Genomic DNA, 17,332 nt, shown 5'->3' on the forward strand with positions numbered 1-17,332 from the left:
ATTATTTTGACTCGATAGAGTAGGTTGATATTTTAAAATGGACCCTGCCCGTTCGAAAGTTGTGTAAAAGTGAAGTCATATGTTACTCCAAAGTCGTAACTAGGGAAGTGAAATTCTATAATTTAAAATCCTGTCCAATATTAACAGACAACAGGTATACTAAATCAATGCGTGGCTTACCACTTAAACGCATAATTAGAGTCACTACATTCTAATGAGCACCAAACAGGTAAACCTCGAAGGCTCAGCATGATCCTCGTTTCAAAACCTTCCTTGGAGCTGGTTAAATCCCGAGCAAACAAAAGCTTGCACTAAATGTTCCCATTTCTTGAAATGGTTTGGTTTGTTTTCACCAACGATTTCTTTTTTTGCTTCATGTGTGTGTTCGTCTCGTCCTTCGTTTTACTTTTTGTTCAAACCGTTGCCGGAAAGTGTTGTTTCGAAAATTGTCCTTCGTGTGTGTTTTGCGAAATTGGCCACCATGTTCTCGGGCTGTGTTTGTGTCTGTGTGTATGTGATCAGCACTCTGTCGCTCGGTCGTTTCACGTTTGGCAAACAGGCACACGGAAAAACGGTTCTATACGGTGTGTTTTTTTTTCCGTGGGCGCGCAGCACCTTTTGCTTACGTGTGAGGAAAACTTTTTTTCCCCCGTTCCGGCGGTGTGTTGTTGCTGGCGGTTTTTCGTGTGCAAACGCCGTGTTCGGCGTGCATTGCTTTGCGCTAACAATGACGTATGCTCGTTTCGGTTCGTTCGGTTTGTTTCGTTTTCACGGCACTTCCGCTTCGGTTCCGGCTCAACCTCGGCGCGCCGGTGGTACATGTTCCGGGCGAAATGTTAACCCGTAGGCACCGAACACACCGAGGGGGGTTCTGGAATGGGACCGAATGAGGCAGGGCTGTTCGCGAAGAAGTTGGTAAGATGGTATGCATCCAAGTATTTCGCAGTTGCAGTTATTGATTGGTGGCGGTTGGAAAAGTTTCTGCAATCGACAAAGTAAATATCATTTTTAATCTTTTTTAATCTTTTTTTTAAATCGTTTTTCTTCTATCAAGTTACAAACCGGAGCAAATTCGAATATCCTTATAACAACCCAGAAAAACAAAACTCAAAGAGTTGTTTGATCATTTGAATATCACGTATAAAAACGCCTAAAAATAGAAACAAATTAAGACCGGTTTTAATAATGTATGAAACAATAGTCATTATGTAAGCTCTCCCACTCCCACTCAGCTACACCACGCGCGTTTCGATTCCATCGTCCGGTACACCCCGCGTTCGGTTTGGATTCATTTAAATTTAACAGTTCATTTACGTTGGCCCAATTTCGCTTCGGAACAATGCAATTTATCGTGAACTCGGAACGGCAGCACCCGGACCCGATCGGACGCCGCGGACCATATCGAGCGGTAGAAACATATTTAGAAATTTATTTCCTAGTGAAGCGTAATATCGAAAACGTCCTTGCCATGTAAGTTATACTCTTTAATTTCGATATTTTTATTGGCCGCGCGTCTTACCCCGAGCGTCGTGTGGTGTACCGGAAGTGGCTTGCTCGTGTACCGCTTCTACAAAACCCCGTCTTGGCGAACGGTCTATGATGAAGCGAAACGGGAACGGGGGGATAGTAAGGAAAAGGCAGCCACGAGCAAGACTTTCCCACTCGGTTGTCTCGGAAGTCTGTACGTGAAAGCCAATAATGTGGCTGACTCTTGAGCCTCCGTTGTGTCGCTGTCCAAGAAGCCCGTTTTAGCGCAGCGGTCTCGAATGCGGGTCGAGGCGGGGAAAACGATGTTCGCTGTATTAAATTAAAATGGAAAATATAGTTTATATATCTACACGTGGGCCTTCCCTGGATCGATCGAACCGTACGCCGGGCATACATGGCGCGGTGTGCTTTTGCAAACGGCGGATAGAACAAAACACTGAGTTTCATATACGGAAAGGGAGGTGAACATAACGCACACACACACACGAGGATGAAAAAGAGAGAGAGAGCGAGAAACACGTGATAGTAGCAACGAAGGGAAAGGGTTGTGTGAAGCCTTTTGCAGAGCGGGGTCCCCCGGAAATGGCGGCATTGTGCGGAATAGAAGCAACAGCACGTATTTCCTTCTGTGGTGCACAGGCCGCTGGGAAATGTTGCTCGGATCGGGCGAACCTTTTCTTTTTCCTCTTCGTTGTTTTTTTTTTGTTATCTATCGCTTTGGGCGACGGCGATTGTTGGAGGAAAAACCGGGGCCAGCATGGGAAACCTTTTAGCCATTGTTACCAAACTTGCACAAGGGAAAAGATAGAGTCCCATCGTCGTCGTCGTCGTGGTGGTTGTCGTTGTCGTCTGCTTCGTCTTCGACGGCCGGAAACGGCTCGACACAACCCCGTTGCGGGAAAGGCCGGGAACGTTGGGATTCCGTTGCTGCTGGCGAGCGATACAGTACGGGACAAAATGATAATAGTTATTCCACTCACGTTATCTATTAAGGAGGCGCTCGCGTGCGCGTTCCCTCGATCCCTGGGCTGGCTGTGGGGAGGGAAACCGGTTACAACATTTGTTTAACGCCCCGAATCGAATTAATTTGTATGGTTTACAAATAACTTTATCGTTTACACTAGGGGCGAGATAGTAAATTGAACAACATGTTGAGCGAGAAATTCTTCTAATTTATAATTTTCGAAAGATTTTCATTCCCCCGTATGAGAAGGGGATATGATGGATTGGAGGCACTGGAAAATCCGATACCTAAGTACAGTAACCAATTTTTATTCGGTTTTGTGGGAAAGTATGCTCCCGTGAAAACTACTAAAACCCAAAGCTTCTTCCTAATTTTGAAAAACGCCTCCAATAGATTTTGGGCTTGCTTCAAATAAATTTTTGAACACAAAAAATGAGTCGCTAAGCTACTGAAAATTATAAACATGTGGGGTTCTAAACACAATTAAATTGTTTTGTTCACCATAGTAAAAACCAAACGATCATAGTAAATTGTAGAATATCTTTTTTCGCAAAAAGAAACTCTAATTTGTCATTTGCAACAAGTTTATGAACGCTCGTAAGGCTCAGTCTCAGGACCAGGAGCCACATTAAATGAAGTTATTAACTATTCATTAACTGCAAATTGATTCGATCGTTTTAGCAACATCGATATTATTCTGTTCTCTCAGTTTTCGATGAGAGTTATGGGATCGTTTTGCGAAACAATCTCTTATGCTACTAATTTAGTGTAAACGAGATTATATGCAAGTGCTTTAACATTGATTGATTTCTTAGTTAGTAAAGATTAGAAATCCTAATTTAAAAAAAAATAAATGGAAAATATTTACAAATTTCAATGTTTGTCAGATAAACTCAACAGAGATTTCAATTTCCATTTAAAATCGCATGGAGTAGAATTTAACAAATTGGAAGACTGTTGGCACAGAGTTAAACAAGAAGATAATTTTTATTAATCAAAAGTTTTCCGAACCTAACAGACACAGAGCCGACTGTCCACGGTGCATCGAACTACCATCGTTGCGAAACGTATCGATCACGAAGCGGCGCAGCACCAAACAACATGCCCGCTGGCAATGTCTGTAAAGTTTAAACGAGAGCCAGCAAAAAACAGGACACGTTTTTTAATCCACGAACCTTCCCGTCGACAAAGAGCGTCCATTAGCTTCTTGTAAAGTGAGTCTGGAAGGATGCCCTTGCTTTGCTTCGATTAGGCCGCTCTGTCAAGTGCACCTTCGGTAAAAGTCCAACCATCCCATCATGGCCTACTTAGGCGCTCCGGTCCGCTTCGAGTGAGCTGTTTTTTCGGGAATGGATTTTTCGCTCCTCGAGTCCCTACTAAGCGCTTCCATACGAAAAATAAATAAAGATAAACATTAAAGCCATCGCACACTAAGTGAGGGACGAAAAGTGAGGAGCCATTTTCGTTAAGTGAATTTTTGCAGGATTGATTGATAAGAAATGTGTGAGGGGAAATCTTGATTGTAATCGTGTACGCAGTAGCATAGACTGGCTGTCCCTTCGTGACATTAAGTGTGCGTTTCCCTTCTCCGACTGCCAAGTGTTCGTTGCAAAATTCCTGTTTGTAGACGATTCGCACAGTTGCCCCAGAGCTGAAAATGAATCGATGCGATGAGGGCATAACGGAGAATGTGCAGATTGTGTATGGAAGCGGATTAGCTCAACTTAATGCGTTCTTTCAATGACAGACATCGTCCTCGGAAGTAGCGAACCATGTGATCGTTACGGGTCTCGTGAACTGCATGCTTGTATTCAGCGCAAAAGAAGCATTAGGGAATTTAATGTTTGTTTTTGAATATTGAACGAAGGCGGATGAAGCGAAAAGTACGTCGTATTTCACGGCCAACTTCGATTATTGATCCAAGCTGAATCTAGAACACATCAAAGCTAAGTACAAATCCCACAATTGTAAATCCTAAAGGTGGTTTTAACAAATTTAAATAGAAACCAAAACATTTTTCTATAGTCCTTTTGAATTGACATTTTGCCTCTTTCGTATTTCTTCTAACAGCGAATAATGGATTCGGCGGAGCAGGCAGCCCTTTCGGAGTCGGATCCGGAGTCAAGCACGGCCAAGTCCAACCCGGGTGGGTTCTACGACGCCCGGCGGATCAACGAGTACCAGTCGGACGGACGGCTGGCGGAAGGTTCGCGGCAGATGCTGCTGCGTCATATGCGCCGCTTCGAGGGATACCCGGTGAACATCAGTCTCAGCTCGGTGCTGCTGCCCGTCGGCGTCAGTCTGGATGAACCGGAAACGCAGGGCGCGATCAAGTGGTCGTCCCACCTGGATCCGCTTTTCGCGAACAACATCGAACGGGACTCGGCCCTCTCGTGGCAGTACTTCGGTAGTAGCACCGGTTTCCTCCGGCGTTTCCCGGGCACCGCCTGGCCACCGGAGACTTCATACGGCAGCAAGGAGATTAACGACTTCCGGTCGGAGGACTGGTTTATTCAGGCGGCCTCGTCACCGAAGGATGTGGTAAGAATGTTCACCGTCAAAACCGGCTTAATGAACTACCATCGGTCACACTGGTCTGTTTGTTTTGTTATCCAGATTATATTGCTCGATTCTTCCGGCTCGATGAGTGGCAAGGAGTACCAGCTTGCAATGGCCACGGCCGGCGCCATCTTGGACACGCTCGGCGATGACGATTTCTTCAATCTGATTTCGTTTTCTGACCAGGCCCGCGTGATTGTGCCGTGTTTCCAAGATAAGATGGTAAGATTAGTACTGTTTTGGCATTCTGATTTGTTTCCTTCTCAGCACCGTACGATTTTCCCTTTTGTTTTTCTCCTCTCACCCAAAACATCAGGTACGCGCCACACCGGACAACGTGAAGGAAGTGAAAACGGCCATCAACGCGGTGGAGTGTGAAAATACGGCCAACTTTTCCGCTGCCCTTGAGACGGCTTTCGAGCTGCTGCGAAAGGTACTGCTGATGCTGTTGAACCAGTGGACGATCGGTTAACTCTTACAATGAGCTATAGGAGTCTATACTGACCTTTTGGTACTCTTACTCTCTGACCTGATGTTGGTTTCCTTCTTGCTGCATTCCACAGTACAACCAAAGCTCCCAGGGGAGCCAGTGCAACCAGGCCATTATGCTCATCACCGACGGGCCGAGTGATACGTTTATGGACGTCATCAAGCACTACAACCATCCACATATGCCGGTGCGCATCTTCACGTACCTGATTGGGACGGACAAGAGTGGCGGTAAAAACCTGTACCGGATGGCGTGCGAGAACAAAGGTAGGAGAGGGTGAAAGAAGCAAAGCAAATTGTCAAACGTTAACGATTTACTCCAACTACAACTAGAACTAAATAGTTAGAATTGCATTTGTTTTGTGTTCAGATCAAATCAGACAGTGAACGTCTTGGAAGTCGTGCGACACTTTATGTTCGCGGAAGTCAGCTGATGACTCATGGCTCAGAGTTTTAGATTTCTGACAATCCGCTGAGAATGGAGCGGTATAAGACACGCAATGTTTGTCGAAAGTTTGTTCCCTAAAAGGAAAAAAAAAACATATGGAAAGAGTTACATTTATTCGGCAATACTTTACATTAGTACATCACTGATGGAGATGAACCGAATGAAGATCAACGTGGTACGGAACCCACCAAACCCCAACATGTTTGGACAATCCATCCAAACCCGTCACACGAAAATATTTAGCCAACATCAATACTTTTGATGACTATGGCTTATGTGCGACCAACGTAAGGCAGCTGCCTGACAGGCCTTATTATATTGGCAACATATTAATTTTACTTCGTAAAACAAAAAAAAACCTTACATGGTGCGTCTATTTTACATCCACTTTTCCAGGATTCTTCGTTCAGATTAACAGCGCCGAGGAGGCACGCAAGAAGGTGGTCGAGTACGCACTGGTGATGGCCCGACCGATGGTGCTCTACCAGGCGGACCATCCCGTCCACTGGAGCCCGGTGTTTATGGGCGGCCGTAGCGGCGTTCTCGGGCGGGAAAGCGAAAACCGGCGCAAGCTGGTCACCACGGTTTCCACGCCCGTGTTCGACCGGCGTAACCATTCGGCCCGGGCTGCCAACCTGCTCGGGGTGGTCGGAACCGATGTGCCGATCGAGGAGATCCAGAAGATGATCCCGCAGCACAAGCTCGGCGTCAACGGGTACTCGTTCATCGTGGACAACAACGGCCGGGTACTGTACCATCCCGACCTGCGCCCCCTGAGCGACAACGATCAGTACAGTGCGACGCTGAAACACAAGTACAACTCGGTCGATCTGACCGAGGTCGAGCTGCCGGAGGTGGATAATCCGAGCAACACGATCAACGACCGGCACGATCAGCGCTACGCCAACACGCTGCAAGAGGTAACTAACCATTGGGTGACAACCGAGAAGGAGAAGAGATGACGAACCGGGTACCGATGTTTCCTTTACAGTTACGCAACGAGATGGTGATGCAGAAGGAAGGCGAAAACGAACTCACTGTACTGACGCACCTCGACAGCATGAAGCGAGTGTCGTTGCGTTTCCAAAAGTATGTCAAACACCTTACACTTTGTCCGTATTGTTTGTGGTGATTGAAGGTTGGGTTAGTAACAGATCCTTCCGTTTGCAGGTACTTTTACGGCCCCATTGACGGTACGCCCTTTTCGCTGGGAATCGCCCTGCCCGATTCGTACGGCGTGCATGAGCTGAACGCTCAGCAGGAGATCCGGCACTCGCACATCAACGGTGAGCCAAGAGGAGTTTGGTGTACCCGAAACCCGGGACGAATCGGACTGTTAACTAAACCGATGCATACTGTTTTTGTTTTGTTCATCGCACCAAACAGTGACCGAACACTTTAAGGGCAACAACTGGAAGGTGCACCCGGACTGGGTGTACTGCGAGTACAACAGCCTAAAGGACGCCGACGGCAATGGCGAGGGTACGGCGGAATCCACCTACCGGGACAAGGACGAAAGTTTCGACACTCCCGAGGAGCAAATGCTGCACTTCTTGGCCCGTGTTGGCAGGCCTGGGTGGAAGTGGATGTCGGTAAGCTGTGACAAAAAGAAAGCAGAAACCATCGCGACGACCCGCGTGCGCAACTCTAACCGATTCCGATGCTCATCGTTTGCCTTGTTTCTTCCATTTCCCTTCCTCGCCCATCGCGGTTTAGCTAAGACCCCGGTCACCCCAGCCACACCACGGCCACGGTGGCATTCCGGTGGGGCACTACGCCCAGCACCACTTCAACTCGCAAGGGTCGCGCAAAGCGGAACCGTACTACTGCGACCGTACCCTCGTGCAGAGCCTCGTGCGTGACGCCATCGTTACCGACGGGTTGGATCGAGCCCCGAGCCATCCCTCGCGCAAGGAGGACCGAAGGTAGGCCAATCCCGTACCCCCTTGCTTGGACGTTTCCCCCCCACTGTTACTACTCGCTCTTCTGTTGCCTTACGTTTGATTCTCACCTGCGTTCTGCACCAACTAACGAACATCTTACTAACCCTGCACTCTTCTTTGCACCGCTGCAAATGTGTCTTTCTTTTTAACCTCTTTCCCGTTCACTATGGAAACGCACACGCATACTTTCTTTGCTTTCCTTTTGTGTATTTTACTTACCACTTTATATAGCCCCATTGCCACGTTGATGGCATTGCTGCACAGGTAAACTTTGAACGTCTTCGCCGCAAATAGCCTTCTTTTTTCTACTCCCGTTTTTTCTTCTCCCCCACGGTTTTATGGACACATTTGGGAAGTCGCGAAATGTTGTTACTAGCACTTTTTGTATATTCCATTTAAATTATTATTCAACCTATAATGGGTTCTGCAGGATAAGTATGTCACATGAACTAAAAGGATTATTTGAAAGGGGAAAAAGGACCTAGGCAATTACACATTCGTCAATCAGCTTCAAAACAAGATTGTTTTACTCGGTTCCACAACCGAAGGAACTCAAATGGTTTAAAAAGTTAATGAATTCAATGATCAATCTGCAAACTGTGATATTTATGAAAAAAATCCTTTGTGCCTAACACATCCTTTAAATACGTGCGATAGAAAGAGTTCGTATTGTCTTGCATACGCTTTTCGACAAACGAATTAGACGAATTCGAATTTGCACTGAAAGGGAAGTGAAAGAAGAAACGATATAAGAAGAAAGTATTTTGATTGCAAGGATATAAGAGCGTTTTATCAATGCCGTTTCAAATCTAACGTGTTTTTAACGGTATAATGCCCCAAAAGAGACATGAACATGATTCTTTATTGTGTCCAAGAGATTATACAAAACTAGCTTTTAAGCTCTTTAATCTGTCTTAAACGTGTTCAACGGCTTAAGAGAGAATATATGAATCCATATTATCAGGATGATAATACTTTCAAGAGTCATTCTACAAAGTTAACATGTAACCAAGAATTAACATGTAACCAGTTCAAACATCTTAATTTATTCGAAAGTCTGGCTGAATTTGTGTCAATGGTGTTTAGAACTCAAGAAATCGCATCCGGCTTACATCCGGCAAGGTAATTTTGATATGGTTCTTTCATGTGTGACGCCATCAAACCATCTGGACAGTTGGATTTAATTACATGAAGTACAAAACAACATAAATCAATTAAAAAGTGTCGTGGTAACCGTGTCACTTTGTACAAAAAATACGATTGCATGAAGGTCCTCACTTTCGTGATGTGCACTTCCGCTTCCTGTGTAGCGTGATTCTGTAACGAACAAATAACCCCTCGCGGTGCCCGTTAAAAAAGGCAAAAACAAAAACCGAAGGGTCTACACGCGAACAGACCCCCCGTAATGAAGCGTTCGTCCCGCATTGGCCGACCGCCGTGTACGCCATTTGCGTTGATGGCTACTAATCATGATCGTTATGAGCGCACGGAAAATGAAGTGGTGCGGTACGTAAATTAATTTAAATTTTTCACCCATTAAACTACACCACCGAGATTACCACCCGAGTCCCGATGGACGAGGGATTTTGGGGCACGTTCTTCGGCCGGTGATTTACCCTTCCGATTGTCTCCCGGGAAGCCCGAACCGAGCGATACCAAACCAAACCAGTGCCTAGTCCCCGAGGGGCGAGACCGTAATCATTAGTCCACGCCAAGGATGGAACCGGATAATGAATTGGCTGTGCGCCCTGTTTTTACGACCTGGCAGTGACCCTTTTTTCCCATCCCGCCACGGTCGCGGGAACAGTGCGAACCGGGGAGTACAACGCATGCATATTTAATTGGCCGGTAGTCCAGCTTGAAAAAAGGGGGCTAACAAATCGACTCACAAAACATGCCGGAAAAGATTGTCGCCCGAAGATAATCCAATAATGTGAAGGATGTGGCCGATGATGATACTGCCGTGATAGGCCTGAAGGGATTCGACCGACGCATGTTCAACAAGTACTTTAACTGCCGTTTTCCTTCTCTTTGCGCTCTCTGTCGTTGCCCCACTCGGATTTGTCTTCGCTCGTCGCGTTTGGATGATGGCCAATTTTGCGAACCATACATAGCCGGCTCGGGTTCAGCATGTTCAGCGTGAAGACGACGTTTGTGGCGACACGATCGGGACTGCTGCGCTGGATCGATCATCTGCCGCACTCGGAGGATTCGACGGAACCGTAAGTCACTTGGGATAAAGGAAAAAAAAAACGGCTACATTACAACTTCAGATTGATGAACCTGAAAGACTCCTTAAATCGAAAACATGTAACCGAATCTGTTCTAATTGTTCGAAAACTCTCACAGGCACTTCAGTGAAACAAACGCCCGAGCCATGGATATGAGTTGGTACAAGCGGGCTGTCGATCTGTACGCCACGGAACCAGAAGGATTCGTTTTCAGTGTTCCGTTCAATTCTGGGTACGGATTGAACGAATATTTTGGGTGAATATTGCATTCTAACCCAGATCATTCTTTTCAGATACTCCGGTAAAAACAGTTCAACGCTGGTTACGGCGAGTCATGCCATCTTCATCGATCATCGAGGCCACAAGGCACCAGCTGCCGTGGTGGGATTGCAATTTTTGCACGAGTCGCTGTTCAAACATTTTATCAACATCACATCCAAGGTTGGTCAATTCCCCACTCTGCTGACATTCGACACTTGTTCCGTGCGGGGTGAAAACTTTACCAATTGTACTTCGATCCTTCACAGTGTACGGCATCGACAACATGCAAGAAGAACTGCGCCTCCGATGAGCTCGACTGCTACCTGCTGGACGACAACGGGTTCGTGATCCTGTCGGAGCGAAGCGAGCACACGGGCAAATTTTTCGGCCAAATCGACGGTACCATTATGGACTCGCTGGTGCAGGATCGCATCTACCGGCGCGTGCCACTGATGGACTATCAGGGCATCTGCTCGGATCGGGACAACCCGTACACCGGAGCGGGCGAACCGCTGAAACCGGTACGCCCGATGTCGTGGCTGCTGCAGTACTTCGTCTCGTTCGCCACGTACTGGCTGTCGGTGTTGCCGACGCCGATCGGTGCCTTGCAGCACGCGAGCTACAACTACGACAACGCGGAGGAGCCGGACGATGACGACACGTACGACTACGAGCAGCCGGACTACGAACTGCCACCGGAGCACAGCGATGTGACCACACCCGACTACGAGCAGCGCTCGACGCCTACCCCGCAGCGTTCGAACTTGCAGGCCGGTCCCCGGGTCGTGCCGGATCCGGCTCACGCTCGTCCGTGTGATCTGAAGACCGATCTTTACGTCTTGCAACCGGACCGGTTGAACTCCAGTGGACAAAATAATCCTTTGAAGGTAGGAAAATCCATCCAAATAGTCACTTGGTAATGTATTACTTCATTTTCACCTTTAGGTTACAGTTTGATTGCTTTTTTTTAAAGCCATTTCCAATGGAATTAGCGGCCGCTGAGCGCCTCTGGCTGAAAACCTGAGATCTGAAAAGAAACGACCGATATTGTTTATTGCTTATATTTTTCCCTTTTTTCCGACTCGGCCAACGTTCGATCCAAGATCGATCGAAATACCTTAAAACAAATGCTTTCAATGTGAGTTACTGTGTGACTTGGAATCCGGAAATTATGAAACACGAAAAACCAAGATCTGGACCAATTGCAAGGCTGTCTTATAAATTTATCATACATTCATTTCAATCTTACTTTCTACAATCGAAGTGTATTCTTAGGTTACTTTCAAGGTGGAGCTGTACTAAAAAGGAATCTATCGTTGCAGGGCAAACTTACGAACTGTCACTCGTCAGGCTGCGAGCGGCCGTTCAGTGTCCAAAAGATACCGAACAGCAATCTCATCCTGCTGGTAGTGGACGTGCTGTGTCCGTGCGGCTCCAAGCAGCTCGACATCGAACCCCAAGAGGTCGTCGGCGGTGCAGGTAAGCGAGGCGCGTTTCCAATCGTTCACCACCAACCAACCAACTGTTCGGGAAGGCTGATGCTCTAATAACTCGCCCAAATCTTCTCTCACCCTAAACCACGTGCAGGTGCCTGCGGTGTGCGTCGCATGGCCAAGGAGAAGATGCTCCGGAAGCGTCCGGGCAAGTGCATCAGCTACCACCCGGAGGAGATCGAAATCAAGCAGTGCGGCACGGCGACGACTTTGTTCCGTGCGTCGCTGTACTCGACGATAGCGACCTTCATTGTGATATGGGTGCTTGCCAGCGCGTGATAGGAAGTGGCCGTTTAAAGCGCTTCTAGCGTGCGACCGAGCCGGTGTCGTCAGCAAAAGAAACCCAAAACAACCTTACTGCAGTCGGGAGGTGATTCCGTTACGGGAGCGATCGACATCGACGCTGCCACCTTCTTCCCAACTCCCTGCTGATCGGTGCATTCTTTTGAGTGCTAGTTTAATCTACTACAATAATTAGAATGTGCGCCTGGTGGAGGGCAGAGCGATGGCATCGGGAACGAAAAAGAATAGAAGCTACGGCATCTCGCCACAAGGGTAACGAAAAGGCGCTGAACTATGTTGAACGGGATGGAATGGGTGTTGTGGTTTTTTTGTTTTCTTGATTAGCTCTTTTCTGTGAAATTATGTTGCTCGTGCTAGAGTTTGCCCTTGGGTGCATCGGAACAGCTAGCGAGAATCTAGTTCCATGTGCATTTATACTCTAGATAAAAAAGAAACCCTTCCGAACATTAAATAGGCCGAATGTGTGCGCATTGCAGGAGCATGGTACACCAACGGGGGTTTGGGTTGTACTTGTGACGTTATGAAGAAAAAATCCAAAACTATCTAAAATAAGTAAAAAAAAGTTATAAATGTATACAGTTTACGGCAATCGTGAGGAGAGATGCATTGGCAAATCAAAAACAGTAAATAAATAAACCATGTCCCCACAACTGAAATCCTCCCCAAGGGTGCGAAAAACAGTACATTCAAAAACGACCCACATGAAAGCGATATCACCAACGATCCAAGGCGATAGAAAATCCAACCACCAAAAACACTCTGAAACGCTGCAAGCGAAAAAATGAAGAACTCTATAAGCAAAACATAATCCTACGGTGAATGTTTTCCGACAACACCCATAAAGAAACGGTTAGAAAATACACCGAGTTTGTACATTAGATTACTGGTAAACCTCCGTCAAGCGTTTCAAGAAGAGAAAAAAGTAAACAACATATTCATGACAACCTACCAAATAAAAATACGACGAAGATTGAACCAGCAGGTTTCCTCTGGCACCAAACCGAGGCGAAATGAAAATGAAGCAAGTAGCGCCCAACATGCTATCGATAAGATTATGGTTAATTTTGTTTTTGCTACGGCCAACAGCGAGGAAATCATCTTTTGAAGAGGCCTAAGAAATGCGCGATGAACGATAGAGGTTTAAATATTGATCTTTGGTTTCACAAACATTTGGGTTTTGTTCATATTGTATTGTTTAGCGATAACATTAGCGAACACATAAAGTTTTATTAGGATAGTTTTACTTTTTTTTCTTCGTGTGGCGATAGTATTGATATATACTTTATTTAATCTCCCTTAATTTCACGTAATAAACCATTTATCACCGTGTGGGCAAACTTCTATTTTTGCTTTTAAAAAGTTTTGTAAAGATTCGGTTACCTTTTCGAAAATTATGAAAGATTCTGGTGATTCAAAAAATGCTTCCTCTATTGCCACGTCGATGGTTGGTAGAGATTTGGCCAAAATTGCAACAAAGAAAAAAACAAATCAAAATCGGCCAAAAACTGTAACATAATTTACGAACTGTACATGTACATACATTCAAAATACGAACCGCTCCGCAACTCCGCTAACTGCAGCAGGGTGGAGTAAATTATAATAAATTAAGCAACATCAAATCGCAACGAGTAACACGCTAAAACACATGCACACACACACACACACACTTTAAACATACACACGTTGGAAGCAAAATTGTCGACAATACAAATCTCAATACAGAGGAAATTAACAAACTTTGGAAAAAAACAAGCGTTACAAAAAAAAGCCATGCGTGGTTGGGATAACTGACCGACGACTAAAAACAAATTGCAAACTTAACTACATCTTTAGGTAAATTGTTAGTAAAAACTCCCTTTGAAAAACCAGCACCAAGGGGAAACATCTGTTGGGACTGTTTAGGCATTTAGGAGGAACAAAGAAGGCGTTGTTTTGGTTTTGTTTAGCTCGTTTCGATTATCAAAAAACGGTAATCTTTGATGTGACAACCAGAGAACCATTAGTGAAACAAATAATTAAAAAAACTAGTTGTGGCAAGTAAAGCAGCAAAACTTTGGAGCTTCACAGCTATCGGAAGAGGATCTAATTCCATTCTCAAAACGAGTACAGGTTCGCTGCCAAACCAAAACGCAGTAGTGTACCTTATTTGCGTCTCCGTGTTACTGGGTTTCCTGAGTTGTAGATAATGTAGCCAATTGTAAATTACACAGTTGAGATGGTAGGTTGAGCAGAGATTCATTCATTAGTAGCACATATTGTATGGTTAGCATTAGATTCATGATTTACCGACTGCGAGTGTGTATAAAACAAAGGACGGAAAGGTAGGGCTTAGCGAAATCGTATGCTGTTTCGTATCTGTTTAGTGGCAGAAGGCTTGTCGTTGAGTTTGGGGTTGCCATTGCGACATCTCGGCAAACTGACACCGATGCTTTTGGCCAGGTGTCGTGATGCGTTACACCTCAACTTGTTAATGAATAGCAGCATAAAAATTACTAGTTTTAATATTGCATCATAATATTCCGTTCCACAGCCGCAGGGCGTTCCACCCGCCTCCCCCGGTGGAGTGAGTTAGTGAATTACTTTTAATGTGTCTTGGCTTGCACTAGATGAATAATTCTATTACCTGAACGATGTGAAATGAACGAGCTTAAGTTTGGGTATGTTTTTTTTAGTTTGTTGATTGGACAGTATGGCGTTAGAAGCAAACACATGCACCGGTCGTTTAAGAAGTGGAAATGTGGTTGAGTTTGAACGAGAAAAAAAATCTCAAATTTTTTAACGGTTGCCACCGGTTCTATGAAAATCCTATAAATCTTCGCACATCTGAAGGAAACCTCTTCTACCATTTGAGTATATTAATAGGTAACACAATACAAAACATCATCATTGGTTAAAAGTTAAAGAAAAACAAAGTTAAGAAGAAACGCCGAATATTAATTGATGAAATTTAAATTTTGCTTGAAATAACGAACTTTGTTTGTTGCTCGAAGCATTTTTTACCTTTATCTATTGTTTAAAAATATAACGAAAACAATACAACCTGAAAACATCAAAATTAATATTTTAATAGCACACCGCATGGCTATGAAAAATCTTCATCTTGAATAGATTATAAAATTGTTATCATGAATTTATGAAGAAGACTTTCAAAGCAACTGGACGATACAAATGAACGAGCAGCAATAATTGAAACCACATGTGGAGGAAACGGTGCAAATGAACAAAAAAAAAGATGATTTGTTTTGGGTGGAGAGAAAAGATACCAAAAATTTTACGATTAGTATACACGAATCGGTTTAGTTCAGGATGTGCTCCAAAGGATACCCCAACGGAAGAAAGTTTCATACTATAATCTCACACACACTGAACACATTGAACTACTTATAACACAGTTTTGTCTCTTCCCATACATTGTCGTTTCCCGTACGAAAGCTTGTACATTTAAACATCTATTTCAAAGTTAAGGACAGCACCGGATGTGTGTATTCATTCCAAGAGGGAGAGACGAGAGAAAAAAAAAACAAACGGATAAAAACTCCACTCACAATGACATACATATGCGTACATTTTCTCCAAAGTCAGGTTCATGCTCACGCTATATCATAAACTGTTTAAATTAATATTCCAATGGAATTTCATCTAGCCGTAGTGTTTAGCGTTATCGATCGGGTCACACAACACGGGGTGGGTAGCAGAAAAGGCAAAAGATGTGACCAGCAGAGGGATGTCAAATAGCAACGGACGAACGGGCGGCAATTTACACAATCGAACAAGGGAATGTCTTTGTCGGCTGGCAATCAAATCCCTAGATCTAGATGAGACGTGAAGCGGCAATAGGCAGGTGACAAGGGTGAAATAATTTTATATAATGTCTTCCATATAGTATTGTAATGTGCAGAGGGAAAAAGCAGAGGGCGAACTACGCAAATGGTTATAAACTATAAGCACACGGCCCTACACGGTGTGGCAGGAAGTGTATATCTCTTCAACTGCGAGGGAAGGATGTTGGCATACACTGCAAACATCGGATCAACCGTACGGTACTGGAGTAGAATAATTGCTATTAAAACTCCAACAATGACAAAACAACAGAAACGATGTTTGTTTATTTGAGGAAAGTATATATATATATACATAAAAAGTATAGAAGTCTACTAAAGAAAACTCTAGCTAGCTATTAAGGTATCTGAAATATTTTAAACGAAACGCAGTTCACGCACGGAACTGTGAAATGATTGCACACTGTAGGAAGGCAGTGAGAAAAAAAATCAAAAACCCATCTATGGTGGCAACTTGTTTAAGTTTTCGTCCAACTATTTTTTTTCTGTTTTGCAAAATAATTTCTGTGTAAATGTGTTTAAATTGAAAAGTTTACGTGGTACACGCAGCGCATAATCTTCCCTAGATGCGTCGTGGTTAAATGTTAAGCAACTACAAGTAGATTATGCTTTGGATGGTGAATTTAAAAAACAACAACAGTAAATTGGCAAAACAAACTAATTTCACATCTTATGCATGGGTTCCATGCAAAGTTTGTTCGTCAACAGGTAGCTTGACCTTTTCGGTTTCTCAGTTTATGTTCATCTAAGGCTAGCAAAGTGCATGACATGGTGGCCAATGGTGTACGCGTGGCGTGGAGTAAGTCGCTTGATGGTGTGCAGGAAAATGGGGGAATTAAACCAGTCACTCCGACTCTAGCAGTACCAGTCTGAGATCTTTTTCACACTGTGACAGAAAAAAGTAGGGGGATGGCGCAACTAAGTGAAAATAATTAGATAGTTCGATATTGTAATTGCACTTCAAGAAGAAAAAAAAAAGACAAAACATAAATATACGAAAATCCATGCATATAGCAGCTACAAGAAGAAACAACAAGAGAAACTAACGGATGCAAACAGAAATATACAACTCTCACAGTAGTAAAGACACTATTCACAAACATTGGGAAAACACATGGCCATTCCCTCATCAAGCAACCGTTCATTCATACAATTGTTTCAAATAAGCATTTCCCAAAATTGGCAGCAGCAGTACACATGTGTAAATAACGTCAAAGGATAGAGAAAATATAGAATACAAAACTTCTAGCAGGCGCTGACGGGTCGAAGGAGGTTGATGTGACTTGAAAGATGAACTTCGAAATTCAACAGGAC

General features: G+C 44.5%; 1 protein-coding gene across 1 annotated transcript in view; it reads left to right on the forward strand.

Moving 5' to 3' along the window:
• LOC131264121 (voltage-dependent calcium channel subunit alpha-2/delta-3) overlaps positions 1–12,155 on the forward strand; it is a 52,404-nt gene extending 40,249 nt beyond the window's left edge. Inside the window, exons 4-19 of the mRNA XM_058266410.1 lie at positions 4,523–4,993; positions 5,069–5,233; positions 5,328–5,444; positions 5,575–5,767; positions 6,345–6,868; positions 6,940–7,037; positions 7,119–7,234; positions 7,335–7,540; positions 7,665–7,873; positions 8,123–8,155; positions 10,006–10,113; positions 10,241–10,354; positions 10,416–10,563; positions 10,650–11,270; positions 11,706–11,862; positions 11,971–12,155. Coding sequence (XP_058122393.1) covers positions 4,523–4,993; positions 5,069–5,233; positions 5,328–5,444; positions 5,575–5,767; positions 6,345–6,868; positions 6,940–7,037; positions 7,119–7,234; positions 7,335–7,540; positions 7,665–7,873; positions 8,123–8,155; positions 10,006–10,113; positions 10,241–10,354; positions 10,416–10,563; positions 10,650–11,270; positions 11,706–11,862; positions 11,971–12,155 — 3,465 coding nt within the window. The remainder of the gene's footprint in view (positions 1–4,522; positions 4,994–5,068; positions 5,234–5,327; positions 5,445–5,574; positions 5,768–6,344; positions 6,869–6,939; positions 7,038–7,118; positions 7,235–7,334; positions 7,541–7,664; positions 7,874–8,122; positions 8,156–10,005; positions 10,114–10,240; positions 10,355–10,415; positions 10,564–10,649; positions 11,271–11,705; positions 11,863–11,970) is intronic.
• Positions 12,156–17,332: the final 5,177 nt, after the last annotated feature.

Source organism: Anopheles coustani, chromosome 2 (assembly GCF_943734705.1).
Source record: "Anopheles coustani chromosome 2, idAnoCousDA_361_x.2, whole genome shotgun sequence".
In the NCBI taxonomy this organism is placed as follows: domain Eukaryota; kingdom Metazoa; phylum Arthropoda; class Insecta; order Diptera; family Culicidae; genus Anopheles; species Anopheles coustani.